This window comes from Hemitrygon akajei, chromosome 7 (assembly GCF_048418815.1).
Source record: "Hemitrygon akajei chromosome 7, sHemAka1.3, whole genome shotgun sequence".
NCBI lineage: Eukaryota > Metazoa > Chordata > Chondrichthyes > Myliobatiformes > Dasyatidae > Hemitrygon > Hemitrygon akajei.
This window is the reverse complement of record NC_133130.1, coordinates 72,741,399-72,757,095: the sequence shown is the minus strand read 5'-3', so window position 1 is coordinate 72,757,095 and position 15,697 is coordinate 72,741,399. Positions and strand designations below refer to the sequence as shown.

Genomic DNA, 15,697 nt, shown 5'->3' with positions numbered 1-15,697 from the left:
GCCTGAACACCTCCCTCTGCAAATGGATCCTAGACTTCCTGACTGGGAGACCTCAGTCAGTCCAGATCGGAGGCAGCGTCTCCAACACCATCACACTGAGCACAGGTCCCCCTGGGCTGTGTGCTCAGTCCACTGCTGTTTACGCTGCTGACACATGACTGTGCTGCAACACACAATCAACACAATCAAGTTCGCCAATGACACGACCATGGTGGGTCTCATCAGCAAGAATGACGAGTCAGCTTACGGAGAGAAGGTGCAGCAGCTAATGGACTGGTGCAGAGCCAACAACCTGTCTCTGAATGTGAACAAAACAAAAGAGATGGTTGTTGACTTCAGGAGGGCACAGAGCGACCACTCCCTGCTGAACATCGACAGCTCCTCGGTAGAGATCGTTAAAAGCACCAAATTTCTTGTTGTTCATCTGGCGGAGAATCTCACCTGACCTCACTAGCAAGTGGCACAGGTAACAAACCTGAGGTCACAACCCTGGAGGTTCCATTCTTTAACTTAGCATCCCTGAACTCACTTTGCAGAACCTCATCCCTCCTCCTACCTATCTCCGGATTGGAGGCTGCATCTCCAACACCATCACACTGAGCACGGGGGCCCCCCAGGGCTGGGTGCTCAGTCCACTGCTGACCCATGACTGTGCTGCAACACACAGCTCGAACCATATCATCAAGTTCACCGATAACACAACCGTGGTGGGTCTCATCAGGAAGAATGAAACGATGAGTCAGCATACAGAGAGGAGGTGCAGCGGCTGACAGACTGGTGCAGAGCCAACAACCTGTCTCTGAATGTGAACAGAACAGAACAGATGGTTGTTGACTTCAGGAGGGCACGGAGCGACCACTCCCTGCTGAACGTCGACGGCTCCTCGGTAGAGATCGTTAAGGGCACCAAATTTCTTGATGTTCACCTGGCAGAGAATCTCACCTGGTCCCTCAACACCAGCTCCAGAGCAAAGAAAGCCCAGCAGCGTCTCTACTTTTGCGAAGGCTGAGGAAAGTCCATCTCCCACCCCCCCATCCTCACCACATTCTGCAGAGGATGTATCAAGAGCATCCTGAGCAGCTGCATCTCTGCCTGGTTCGGAAATTGCACCATCTCGGATCACAAGACCCTGCAGCAGATAGTGAGGTCAGCTGAGAAGATCATCGGGGTCTCTCTTCCAGCCATCATGGACATTTACACTACACGCTGCATCCGCAAAGGAAACAGCATTATGAAGGACCCCATGCACCCCTCATGCAAACTCTTCTCCCTCCTGCCATCTGGAAAAAAGGCACCAAAGCATTCGGGCTCTCATGACCAGACTATATAACAATTTCTTCCCCCAAGCCATCAGACTCCTCAATACCCAGAGCCTGGACCGACACCAATTCACTGTCCTCTACGGTGCCTATTGTCCTGTTTATTATTTATTGTAATGCCTACACTGTTTTGTGCACTTTATGCAGTCCTTGGTTGGTCTGTAGTCTAGTGTAGTTTTTTTTGTGTTGTTTTACGTAATTCAGTGTAGTTTTTGTACTGTTTCTTGTAGTACCATGGTCCTGAAAAACGCTGTCTCATTTTTACTGTGTACCGTACCAGCAGTTATGGTTGAAATGACAATAAAAAGTGACTTAACTTGACTTGTTCTAAATTCAACTGAAATATGTATTTCAGCTTCTTTTGTTTTAATTCCAGTTATTTTCTTGAAATAACATCATCCTACCAATGGATCCTGCTGCAGCCGAAGACTTCAGCCTGCTTGCTGTCGAGTGTAGGGGTGTCTGCCTGTCCTATGGGAAGCTGACTGTACTTGATAATCTTAGGCTCACTTTGCCACAAGGTCAGATGTAAGTATATTACCATGTTGGTTTGAATTCATTAACAACCTCCTTTCAGAGGGCACTGTAGGATGAAATTTCTGCCCCTGGCCTACCTTAACAGTATATCTGCTTCTCTCTCTCAACCTCACCCACCTTTCTTTTTCTCCTCCTCTCCCACCTTCTTAAACTTCAATGCTCCTCAGTCTCCTTCCTTTCACTGCTCCTCGCCACACCCTGTCCTGAAACACTCTGAATTTCCTGATAACCATGGCGTAATCTAGTGTTTGAGGTATGTTTCCTGAAGACCACAAAGAAATGAGAGAACTTCTCCGGTTGCTGTACCATTCGGCCTAGTCTATGCGTCATGAGGAAGAAGAGTGTGCACTGCTGATCATGTAAATCTCCTCTTCCACGCAGATTTGGGCTGCTTGGTCCAAGTGGCTGTGGGAAAACCACATTCCTCCGGTGTGTCTTGGGAAGATTACGCATCTCGAGGGGTCGGATTACAGTTCTGGGGAAACCTCCAGCATTTCCAGGCCATGGGGTTCCAGGCAGGATGGTGGGATACATGCCACAGGTATAATATCCAAGGTACTTCGCTGGCTTTGAAATAACTGGGGGAAGAGTGGATGTGTGAGATTAACTGGACTGAGCTGATAGTATAGTCCTACTCCACTGTTTTATCCAATGATTCTGGGAAATTGGACTGAAATTTATTTCCAAATAATTGCATATGAATAAAAACTTCTTTATAATTTCACACAGGAGCTAGCACTGTACAATGAGTTTAGCATCACTGACACCTTTCGCTTCTTTGGCCGCATACATGGGATGAACAGTAAAGATATCGAAGCCCGTCTCTCTTTCCTGGTTGACTTCCTTGATCTTCATGATAAGAACATGCTTATAAAGAATCTCAGGTATGCAAAGCACTTTGTTTTAGGACAAGCAGACACAAATTAATAGAACAACACTTCTCCAAGGAGAATTGTTCTTCCTAATTCCCTAACCCAGGTATATAACTTGGTGATCCAAAATGTGGGCTTTTGTTCATCCTTTATATTGATAGTTTTAACAAAGGATTGTATCAATGAGAGTTCCTATTTTCTTAATTGTTTATGGTCAAATGGGCTTTTGTCTTGGATACTCAGTTATACCACACAGAAACAGGTCTTTCAGCCCAAACACGTTCACGAGGGTGTATCTACCCTCGTCCCATTTGACTGCATATGCTTCAGATCCCACTGAACCTTTACTATCCATCTGCCTATCTAAATGTCTTTTAAATGTTGTAATTGTATCTGCTCTTAGCACTTCCTCTGGCAGTTTGTTCCAGAAACACTCCACACTCTGTGTGACAATTTATTCCTCAGATTCCCCCATAAGTCATTTCCCTCTCACCATAAACCAAAGCCCTCTTATCTTAGACCTCCCTCTCTGGAAATGGTCTTTGACTGTTTACCATATCTATGTCCCTCATGATGTAACAAACCTCTACAAGGTCACCCCTTAACCATTTTTACTCTAAAGAAAACAATCCCATCCTATCTAATCTCTTCTTGGTACACAAGCCCTCCAAAACAAGCAACTCATGATTCTTTTTCTGCACACCCTCTTTAGCTCACCAGAACTGCATACAATACTCCACGTAGTATAACCAGCGTTTTATACAATGTAACATGACATCCCATTCTTGTACTCAATGCCACAGCTGATGAAGACAAGTTAGGCCTGTGACCAGTGGTGTGCCACAGGGATCAGTGCTCAGTCCTCAATTGTTGATCATATATATTAATGCTTTGGATAGAAAAGTAGGTGGCATGGACTAGTACATTTTCAGGTGATACCAAGATTGGTGGTAGAGTAGACTACAAATAAGTATGTGTGTGACTACTTTCAGGAATCCATGTACTTGTACCCTTATGTACAATAACACTTGGCTGAGTTAAATTCCATCTGCCATTCTTCTGCCCACTTCCCCATTTGTTCAATATCCCATTGTAACCTTAGACAACCACCTTCGCTGTCCACTATTGACCAGGTCTGGAGATTCATCCACCTTTATGCACGTCAAGCCCAGTTATGTTCTCGCAGTTCCTCCTTTGTAGTGTGCAAATGTTCCATGATAACTCTACCTTCTTCCCTGAACTCACTACCTTCCATGTCCCTCTCCGCATAAAATACAGACGAGAAGTATTCCCTTAAGACTTTGCTCATTTCACGTGGCTCCGCACATAGATGACTACACTGATCCTTAAAGGGATATACCCACTCCCTAGTTACCCTCTTACTCTTAATATACGCACAAAATATTTTCAGCTTCCTTTATCTTATCTGCCAATATTACCACATATCAACAGGATTCTTCTAACTCTATAAGCTGGTTTGTATGTTAAATATATCAGATGGGTTCAACTGCAAGAAAGTCCAAACCTGTTATTGGATTGTCAGTGGATTTCCCTACCACGGGTGGGAATGGAAGTGTGCACGCAGCAAAGAAGGAACATTTGACTGCAGTTTTAATGCCTGGCCTTTCATATGAATTTCCAGCAATTTCTTCTCTTGGTTAACACAACGTTCCAAGATAATTTGTAATTTGTAGTAAATTCAAATCTTTGCACTGTACTGCTGCCACAAAATAACAATTTTCACATCATGTGTCAATGAAATAAATTTATTTCTGATCCTGTACTGCTTGAGAGTTGTTGGAGTTGCACTCATTAACAGAAGTGGAGAGTATTTCATCATGTTCCTAATTTGCGCCTTGTTGACAGTGTGAAGCTTCTTGGGCTGTCAGGAAGTGAGTTGTTCAATACAGGATGCCCAGCCATGCAACCATGGCACTTCTGTGACTGGTTCAGTTGGTTTTTAACCTGTGTAAACCCTAGTATGTTGGTGTTAGGGGATCTGACAATGGTGGCTTATGCCTAAGGAAGGTCATTGCCTGCCACATGTGTGTTGGCAAAGTTACTTGCTGCCCTTCTTCAATGTTCCTATCAGACCTATCTGGCTGACTCATAAAATCCCCTAAAATTGCAGAGCATCTCATTCAGTTTTCTCCAGCTTCTCAAGAGGCAATTGGCTATTGGTGATAAAGATCTTTATACTGACACAAATCTTTATTTAAAAAAAGCCTGGCTTGAATGTTCAGATCTCACTGCATGCAGGCAAGGTCTGCCTTATTAGCCAAGTTGGAAATTAATTGAATTCACCCGTCTCAGACCTCCTGATAAAGGGAATTAAAGATGGTTGAGGCTTGCACAACTGGCCTGAGGAACACCTGGGGCCCAGATGATTGGCCTTCTACAAAAATAATCATTACCATAGACCTGAGTGAAAAGGAATTTGGCATTCTAGACAGTTTTGTAATGAGCAAAATGCTGGAAAAATAAACAGCTGATATTTGAGGCCAAGACCCTTCATCAGGGCTTCCCCTTCATAGATGCTGACCAACTTGCTGAGTTCCTCCAGCATTTTGTGTCTGTTGCTCAAGATTTACAGCATCTGCAGAATCTCGTGTGTTTAAGTCTTATAAGGAGGACAAATTTTGAACCAAAGCAACAAAAAATAAGTCCATGTGCAAAAGATCTAAAGTGCAGCGTTAAGTTGCAAATGATTTAAAAATGAGAGTTGAAGCACAGCAGTGAAACAGAAAATGCTGGAAGCATTCAACAGTCAGGGAGCATCTGTGAAAAGAAAATGGAGTTTTCTGCCGCTGCCTGTATGGAGTTTGTACATTCTCCCCATGACTGCATGAGTTTCCTCTCACAATCCACAGTTGGTAGGTTAATTAGTCATTGTACGTTGTCCCATGACATGGCTAGGATTAAATTGGAGGGTTGCTGGGCAGCAGGGTTTGAAGAGCCAGAGGGCTTACTCCATACTGCATCCCAATCAATCAATCAATTTATCAATAAATGTTTCAGGCTGAAGACCAGTGTTTCCAGCAATTTCTGTTTTTATTTCAGATTTCCAGCATCTGCAGTTTTTTTCTTATTTTTATTTTCCAGCACTACTGTCAAATTTCAGGTGTTTGAACAAACTTCAATGGATGCTTGAAATCCATTAAATCCTAAATCAGGTATTAAAACTGCACAGATCTTCTGTCTCCTCTCAACTTAACTTTTATTCCTTCTGTGACAGTGGAATCCATTGACACTTCAAAGACGGCATGATTAACTGAGATCAGTGGATTTTCTTGTAGTTAAAAGCAGCTGATACACTTAACATACACACTGCCAGCTTGTGGAATTACAAGAATCCAGTTACCTTGAAATTATATCAGAGCAGTACCATAGCACTATCCAGAGAACAAACTGTTGGCTTGACACTTTTGGGGGATCTCATTGAAACCTTTTGAATATTGATAGACTGACATAGAGTGGATGTGGAGAAGATGTTTTCCTATCCTGGGGAATCTAGGAGCAGAGGGTACAGCTTCATAATAGAAGAATGTCCTTTTGGAATAGAGATAAGGAGAAATTTCTTTAGCCAGAGGGTGGTGAATCTCTGGAATTCATCGGCACTGATGGTTGTGGAGGCCAAATCATTGGGTAAATTTAAAGTGGAGGTTGATAGCTTTTTGATTAATAAGGGCGTCTAAAGTTATGGGGAGAAGGCAGGACAATGGGGTTGGGAGGGGTAGCAGATCAGCCATGATGGAATGGCAGAGCAGACTCCATGGGCCATATGGCCTAATTCTGTTCCCATGTCTTGACGTGTCTTGTAACTCTTTTTCAGTGGTGGGCAGAAACGGCGAGTGTCTCTGGCTGCTGCCCTGCTCCAGGAGCCACAGCTCCTCTTACTGGATGAGCCAACTGTTGGAGTGGACCCAGTACTACGAGCCAGGTATTAAACATGTGTAGCTTGGCTTCAGAACTCCTGCCGTCATCCAAAAGGCAGCTTCCTCCAATCAATTATGTTAACAGAAATTGAGGAAACCTTCCAAAACTACGTACAATCAATTGGAAACTTCTGGAGTTGTGAAGTTCATTTCTCTACCACTAGTCTCCAGATGGCAAGGCCTGTGGTGTGAGATTCCTTCTTAAACCTGTCCAGACATCCAGCTCTCCTCCTTCCTTACAAGCTCATGTTCAAGTCTATTCATTTTGGTCATCTGTGTCATTATCACCTTACTTAGACTGCTGTCAACTTTTTGATAACTCTCCTGGTATTGTGTTGCGATGTTTTACAATGTTGAAGATTTTATATAAAAGTATGTTGTTGTTAATGTAGTTATCAACTGTTCTCTACTTTCTTTTCTATACCTACCCTTAAGTTCACAGTTCCATTTAAGCTAATATTCTTGTGCTTCCTGAGTGGTCAACCGTGGCTCAGAGCGTGTAAGAGACTGTGCAAGTTGGAGGTGAAGAAGGCAGAGTTGAAGATGCATCTGTAATACCCCAGGCACCCCCACCAATGTTTAAAGCCATTGACTGAAGCTCCTCCTGAGTCCTGGGACTTCTGCTGTGGAAGCACATGATCTATTCTATGGCATTCCAGTGCAACAGCATCCACACCATGTGTTAGACTCTGCAACATCTTGCTATATTCCTCATCAACAAACAGAGAAAAATGTCAATAACTTTGAGTGAGAACCACAAGTTGAAAAGCTGCTGTGGTTGAAATCCCAAATCTGTCTTCCTGGCCAATGACTCTATTTGCAGTCACTTTCATGGATGACCATTTGCTGAACACAAGAATTCCTATGTGCCTCATTTGGTATGTGATTGTCTTTCTTCACTCTGCTTTTGCTGTATTTGCAGGAGTGCATTCCTGTTCTCAAACACATCCCTGATGTTGTATTTGATTCCCTTACCAATGATCTTAAATTGCTATCCTTCCTCTGACCAGGCTGCCACTGAAAATTGTCTCATCCTCTTTCCCCCATCACCATCCTTCATGAGGTCTCCCTTCACAGAGCAAAAGTTCAAGGTTGAAGATACTTTTGCAGACAAAGCCTTTGCCCTGAAGTACTAACTCTGTTTTTCACTCCTTCTGGAGATGCAACCTGATCTGTCTGAGTATTTCCAGCATTTTCTGTTTTTATTTCAGATTTCTGGCATCTGCAGTTCCATTGATCTTCATGGCCAATGATGTGGCAGCACATAGGTCTCCTTTCCTCTTTTCCAAAGAGAACAACTCCAGTCTATAATTCTCTAACATTCAATTTCTTGCAATTGGCCTCTGCAGCATCTCTAATCCTGCCCCATCCTTTCCTGTGGATTGGTGACCAAAAGAGGATGCACTACGTGATCTGTGGCTAGTTGTGATTTTATTCATTCCAGTCTCCCTGTCCTTGCAATCTATCCCCTGCCCAATTAAGGCAAGCAACCCTGTATGCTTACTTCACCATCTGGTACCTTCAGGGATCTCAGTTCATTGACCCTAAGGTCCTCAGGTTCCTCTACATTGCACAGTTTCCTCTCATTTACTGCACACTCCCTTCCCTTGTGCCCTTTACCAAACTCGGTACCTCACATTCTTTTCTGTTTCTGAGTTCTATTTATCATTTTTCTTCTCACCTGATATCATTTTGCAGTCTACAGTTTTCTTCCTCATTGATCTCTTTAAGGAGAGCAGCAATACATTTTTAGTTTCTGCTCATATCAGTGGCAACGTGCTAGTAAATTATTTCTTCACCTTGTCCAAGGCCTTGGTGTTTCCTCTAAATGGTGGTGTCTGGATATAATTTTAGACTCTAGCTGATGAGCTGACCGGTGGATACTAGGCAACAGATCCCACGTAAACATAAACAAGAGAAATTCTGCAGATGCTGGAAATCCAAAACAACGCACACAAAATGCTGGAGGGACTTTGCAGGTCAGGCAGCATCCATGGAAATGAACAAATAGTCAACGTTTCGGGCTGAGACCCTTCTTCAGGACTGGAAAGGAAGGGGGAAGATGCCAGAATAAAAAGGGGAGGGGAAGGAGGACAGCTAGAAGGTGAGGGGTGAAGCCAGGTAGGTAGGAAAAATAAAGGGCTGGAGAGGAAAGAATATGATAGAAGAGGAGAGTGGCCCATAGAAGAAAGGGAAGGAGGAGGGGACCCAGGGGGAGGTGGTAGGCAGATAAAAAAGTAAGAGGCCTGAGTGGGGTATAGAAGAGGGGAGGGGGAGGAATTATTCTTACTGAAAGGAGAAATCAATATTCATACCATCTGGTTGGAGGCTACCCAGACAGAATTATAAGCTGTTCTTTCTCCGCCCTGAGGATGTCCTCATCATGGTACAAGAGGAGACTACAGACCAACATATCGGAATGAGAATTGGAATTAAAATGCTTGGCCACGGGGAAGTTCTGCTTTTGGTGGATGGAGCAGAGGTGCTCAGCAAAGCAGTCCTCCAAGTTAAGCCATGTCTCGCCAATGTAGAGGGGTCTGCGGTCACCTGTAGGGGCTGATGGTGCCCTGAATGGAGGTGAGGGAGGAGGTGAAGCACTTCCCACTTGCAGGGATAAATGTTGGAGGGGCTAAGAAACATGCCAGGAGTATGAGATGATTTACAAAAACAACAGCAACTTGGATTTCTGTGATCCTGTTAATAAATCAAAACATCCAGACTGTTGTCAGAAAGAATTTGACGTGGAGCCACATTAAGTGTTTGGGAAAATGACTGAAGGATTTCAAAGAACATCTTAAATGAGAAAAGAAAATCAGAGAGCTTCAACTGTTTGGGGCTTGGGCTGGTGAAGGTAGCTTCCACTGATGAAGCAATAAATCTTGGCTAAACAAGTCCATACTGTTTTCGTCCAGACATTGAAGTGTGTTATATGAACAAGGGATGTTGGAAGCAATGGCAAGTCAGGCAACATCTGTGGAGAGAGAAATATTTCAGATATGAGATCCTTAAACAGAAAGGGTTTGTGGAGAGTATTGAAGAGGGTTGTGGGACTGGAGAAATTTAGATTAGATGAAATTTACAGCTGGAGTGTGAGAAGTTTGCAGTTACAGAGAAATTAAAGTGCATGAAGTTTGCAGTTAGGATCAGAAAAGTTGGAGTGGATAAAGTTTGCAGTTAAGAGTGAGTGAAGCTGGAGTGGATGAAGCAAAGGAAGGATTTGATATCAGTGAGCCGGTGTGGGCCAGCATGCACAATGGTAGTGGGTTACTGTGACTAGATGTGAATTAGGATGTGGTCAACAGAGTTTACCACACTTTGATTTAAGGATTGGAGTTCACCTTTCTTCAGATCTTCCCTGCTGCCTGTACATGTTCACAAAGGCATTTCCACTTACTATTTCAAAATATCCTCTGCTTTTGAATTCAGTTGCTCAGCACAGGCAAGGTTATTTTAAGTATCCACTTCTTCATTAACATCCTCCTGTGAGTAAGTGTCAGGGTGTGATTGACACCTTTGTACCTAGACACTAACAAACAGGAACATCGGGGAGTGATTGACTGGAGGGTTGGGGACTGGAGGCTGGTGGTGAAAGAGTCTGGGGAGTATGTTAAGATAAATAAACTGAGTCTGAACCCTAGCCAGGAGGAAAGTAAGGTTCAAGATGGTGAGTCAGCATGCTGGAGAATATCCATGCAGCATTCACACTTAAAATAGCAGAAACATAATGTGAGGCATATGAGGAAACAGAACATCTTAATTTGAAACCAGAAGCGAGATGAAGAGAATTTATTTTGTGTAGCAGTTTGCTTTAAGAAGGAATACAAAAGAAAAATGAAAGCAGACTTTGTAGTAATGGAACTGGATAAATCCTGAAAGGGAGAAAATATACTAGACTATGGGGAAAGATCAGAGGAGAGGCTTATTGTAAAGGTTTACCAAAGAGCTGATACAGAAACAGTGGGAAGAATTGACTTCATCTGTGCTGTATGATTTTCAGATTTTAAAATGCAGCGTGCTCAGCTGTTGAACAGACATCCAAAAGAGAGCAGTAGTTTGGTATTACCTCGATTAATCTTTTTAATTTTTTTGCACTACCTTACTTTCCCTTTCCTATTTTCTATTTATGATTTATAATTCAAAATTTTTATTATATTTACTATTGATTTGTACTCCAGGGAGCGCGAAGCGCAGAATCAAATATCGCTGTCATGATTGTACGCTCTAGTATCAATTGTTTGGCGACAATAAAGTAAAGTATTAATCAGTTTGCTCTCGTCCATCTCCCTACTTAGTGGATGTAGAGGTAAATGATGGCTTGCCTGACTCAGATGAGTACCTCATCACATCATGTGCTTTTATGTTCAGTGTCTGCACACAAATTCAGCAGTGGAGATTAGAAGCAGTGACCTCCTCATTTCTTGGCCAAAGCTGGAATATTGTTTGGGAGAAACTATGGATCCAACCTCAGAATGTACACTCCTTTGTTAGTGATAAAATATAGTTTGTATTTTTCAGTTATTACCTTGTTTCCTGACAATTTAATGGCTTTTCATTAACAATTAAAATATGCGTGAAATGCGACTTTGTCTCAAATTATTAATAAATGTATTTCTGCAGGTATTTAAACCGTGACATTTTATTAACCCCTTCTCTTTTTATCTCTGGAGGATTTGGCAACATTTGGTAGACATAGTTAAAGATCAAAGGACTTCAGTGATCATAACAACACACTACATAGAAGAGGCCAGACAAGCTGACCTGGTAGGGTTTTGCTTTTGTTTTTATGGAAAATGTATTCCTCATTTCATGAATATTTTGATTATTTATAATTAACTAAAATTTATATTGTGTAAACTTTTTCAGCCATTGGAAATGGCAAGAGTGTGTAAATGATGTTGCACAATCTGATGTATAAATTTGTAATGTTAAAGGCAGTGGGTCAACTGTTCCACAGATGCAAGTTGGTGCAAATATATGAAGCTGCAGCCCATGTGTTGCTACTTTAGTTGAAATTTTTGGAAGCTGTGAAGTTACAGATTTCTAAGCAGTTAGTATCCCCATTCCCCTCCAAACCATCTTATTCCCATATTTCAATTGCTTTATTCACTATCATCACTTAGCCATCCACGTATCTCTCTCTATCCCTTATCCATCCTGTAGGAAACTGGATGCCATCATGCACCTTCTCATGATAAAACAGCAATTGATAAATGGACTATTATTGTCACATACTGACATACAGTGAAAAGCTTGGTCAACATGCCATCCAGACAAATATTCCATTGATTGGTACAGGAAGGTGGTACAGAAGGAAAACAGAATGCAGAAAATAGTGTGTTACTGTTACGAAGCTAATGCAGTGTAGGTAGATAAGATGCAAGGGCCCCAAGGAGGTAGATTGGGAGACCAGGAGTCCTTCATCGTACAAGAGGTCCGTTGAAGAGTTTTGTCACAGTGAGACAGAAACTGTCCTCAATTATATGTTCTCAAGCTTTTGTACTTTCTGCTCAACCGAGAAGAGAGATGACTGGGGTGGGAGAAATCTTTGTTTATGCTGAAGCAGTGGGAAACATAGAAAGAGACAATGGAGGGGGAGGATGGCTTTCATGATAGACTGGGCTGTGTTCTCAAGCTTTTTGAGATCAGACACTAGTGTGTGTTGCCAGGATGGAAGATGTCTACAGAGCAGGCTTGTAGGTAGCTGAAAGACAAATATTATATGACTTGCTAAGTCATATAGGTCACAGAATGTGACAGGAAGTAGTCCATTGAAAGTGCTAGTGGCAGTCAATTATTTTTTCAGCTTTCTGGAATAGATTACCTCAGTTCAAACACATCTTCAGCAGCTTCTGTCTAGCTGAATGCTCACTTTGCCAGAAGCAGTATTTCAGATAAAGTTGTAACAGACAATAGTGCTTAAAATATTGCAGGTGAGTTTGTATATCACAGTTACTCGGCAGACAAAAAAAAGACCAGTATGTGGCTCACTTCTGGCTCAGCACAGTATGATGGACTGCTGAATCAGAATGATACTGCCAACAGCTACAAGTTGGCAGATGTCTAAAACTTTAAATGGAAAATGAAATGAAGGAAAGTTGAGTTGAAAAAGCAAATTTCCTATGACAACTGAACAACTAGGAAGCTGCCATACTTTAAATCAGGCATTGTAGTAAGAATTCAACCATGGCATCCACAAGAAAGAAGGTGGCAAGCTGCAGTTATTAGATGACTATCACGGTTGTGATCCTTTTATTGACAAAGATGGAAGATGCTGTATATGTCAAAGGAACAGGTCACCTGCAGAAAAGTGCACAAGAGACAGAGAAGGCTGCAACCAGTGATGATCTCATAGCTTCCGGACAGCAGCAGAAGTGTATGGCAACCATTGTCAAGAAGGTCATCTGGCCCATTGAGCCTGCTCTGTCATTCAACAAGATCATGGCTGAGCTGGCTATATACTCAGCTCCACCTTTTCCCCATCACCCTTATTTCCCTGCTATGCAAAAATCTAACTGTGTCTTAAACGTATTAAATGATGTAGCCTCTACTGCTTCCTTGGGCAGTGAATTCCACAGATTTACAGCTCTGTGAAAAGCAGTTTCTCCTCATTTCCATTCTAAATCTATTCCATCGAATCTTGAGGCTATGTCCCCTTGCTTGAGACTCGCCTACCAGTGGAAGAAGCTTTCTTGCCTCAATTTTATCTATCTCTTTCATGAGTTAATGTTTCTGTTAAGATTCCCTCTCATTCTTCTGAATTCCAGTGATTATGATCCCAGGTGACTCAATCTCTCCTCATAAACTAATCCCTCATCTTCAGAATCAACCTGGTGAACCTTCTTAACACCATTTCCAAATCCAGTATACCTTTTCTCAATTAAGGAAACTAGAACTGTTCGCAATACTCCAGCCCATTTTGATTGGGTGAAGACTGTACTGGGTGTAGATGCCAAGATGTCTTTTCTGCTTAAGCAACTGGTACAAGTATATAAGGTTAAAATTGCCGAGGGTTTGGGTATAAAGAAAGAGAAATTTATCAGTGACTTTAGATCTATAATCAGAGCATACAGAATTAAGCCAATTGGCATAAAATTCACAGGCAATATGAGGAAAAGCTCTGGGATTTGGAATGCATTGCCTAATAGGGTTTTGGATAAAGATTAAATAGTTCAAAAGAAAACTTGAAGAGAAAAAGGAAAAAAATGCAGTAGTATGTGAAGAGTAAGGTGTGAGACCAATAGAATCATTTTCAAAAGAGTCTAAAGCAAACTCTGGTTTAAATGTCTTCCTAATGTAATAATAATAATACAAACTTTACTTTGCATCTTTCATTCATAGAGATGCAGGCTCAAAGTGCTTCACATAGATTGTAAACATAAACCAAAATAGCCATAAAAATATGAGACAAAATTAAAAATCATAAGTGAAGACAAATATATAGAATAAAATGTAATCAAATATACCAAATTATATAAATGTAATCATCATCAACAGACATTAAGTAATCCTGTAAGTAGGCCAAATTTAAAAAGTGGGTCTTTAGAAATGTTTTGAAACATTCCACAGTCCTAGCCTGGTACATCTCCATCAGTAGAGTTTTCCAGATTTCTGGCATATAAGAGCAAAAGGCAAGATCACCAGATCTCAAATGCTTGGCTCCAGGAGGACTAAGCAAACCAGAATCTGCGGATCCAAGATTATGATTAGGGATGTAAACGGACAGACACTGCAAAATATACAGAGGAGAAAAATTATTCAGAGCCCTATATACAATTAAGAGTCGTTTAAAATTGATCCTGAAAGACACGGGCAGTGAGTGTAATGATGCCAAAACCAGTGAAATGTCCTTTGATTTTTTTTCGATGAAGATTCTTGTTGCTGCATTTTGAACAAGCTGCAACAGTTTACTTACAGGCCATGTTGCTAAATTTTAATGCTATGTCATTCTTAAAAAATTATGTCCGAATGGTGGATGTTTTTGGATGTGAGTGCAATGTCAACGTCACTCCCCCACCCCCCAGCCCGGCCTCTGCTGCCCAACTCCAGCCCCAGGTTCGTCTGCCCAGCCCCAGGTTCATCTGCCCACATGCTGTATCCTTAGCCCCAGAGATCAATGTCACCCCCTTCAAGATTCAAGACTGTTTACTGTCATTCATCAGCACACAAGTGCAAAGGAGAATGAAATGATTGCTCTATTATTCTGTGATCCCATGAAAATATTTAAAAAACTGACAGCCAGTTACACTTTTGAAATTGTATTCATTCTTGGGTTGTGGCCTTCACTGGCAGGATCAGTGTTTATCTTCTATGAGAGGCTAACAACTGGCCCAGCAAAGATCAAAGATTAACAAATATAACAAAATGGCTAGAAAGATCTACCTTAGGTACGAGTTTACTTTCAGATTGAACACCTTGCATCAAAATTGGAAAAGCTAGAAGTAGAGTTTTCAGCTGCAGTGAAATTGGGGAGGGGGGCGGAGCTCAGAGAAGAGAAGGGAAGGTCTGAACAAAGGACGAGACAGGAGAGATTGAAAGATATAAATGAAGGTGGTTCCAGGAGAAAGAGTATGGTAAAGGCTAGTGAATAATAAAAACAATCCGGAGAATGTAAATGAAATCTGAAGAGGAGAAATAAAATAGCTGAATGTTCACTATTTAAAATATAAAATTTGAGTATAAAAATTACCTGAATTTTTTGATTCAATCGTTGGGTTTGCATCAGGCTTATTTGGTAAATGAATACATTGGTAAGTTGGTTTATTATTGTCACAGGTACTGAGGTACAGTGAAAAACTTGTCTTGCATATTATCCGTCCAGATCAATTCATTACAATGGTACATTGAGATAATACACGGTAAAGCGTTAACAGAATAAAGTGTTACAGTACAGAGAAACTGCAGTGCATGTAAACAATAAGATGCAAGATCATAACAAGGTAGATTGTGAGGTCATACTCGGAAAATGTTCGGTGGTCTTATAGCAGTGGAACAGAACAGAAGCTGTTCTTGAGCCTGGTGGTATGTGCTTTAGGGC

General features: G+C 41.7%; 1 protein-coding gene across 3 annotated transcripts in view; it reads left to right on the top strand.

Moving 5' to 3' along the window:
• Positions 1 to 15,697, top strand: part of abch1 (ATP-binding cassette, sub-family H, member 1) — a 110,806-nt gene that overhangs the window by 31,360 nt on the left and 63,749 nt on the right. For all 3 annotated transcript variants that reach the window (XM_073051216.1, XM_073051214.1, XM_073051215.1), the window contains exons 2-6: positions 1,696 to 1,847; positions 2,238 to 2,397; positions 2,586 to 2,740; positions 6,561 to 6,668; positions 11,331 to 11,424. In XM_073051216.1, the coding sequence (XP_072907317.1) occupies positions 1,726 to 1,847; positions 2,238 to 2,397; positions 2,586 to 2,740; positions 6,561 to 6,668; positions 11,331 to 11,424 (639 nt within the window). In that variant the 5' untranslated portion in view covers positions 1,696 to 1,725. The remainder of the gene's footprint in view (positions 1 to 1,695; positions 1,848 to 2,237; positions 2,398 to 2,585; positions 2,741 to 6,560; positions 6,669 to 11,330; positions 11,425 to 15,697) is intronic.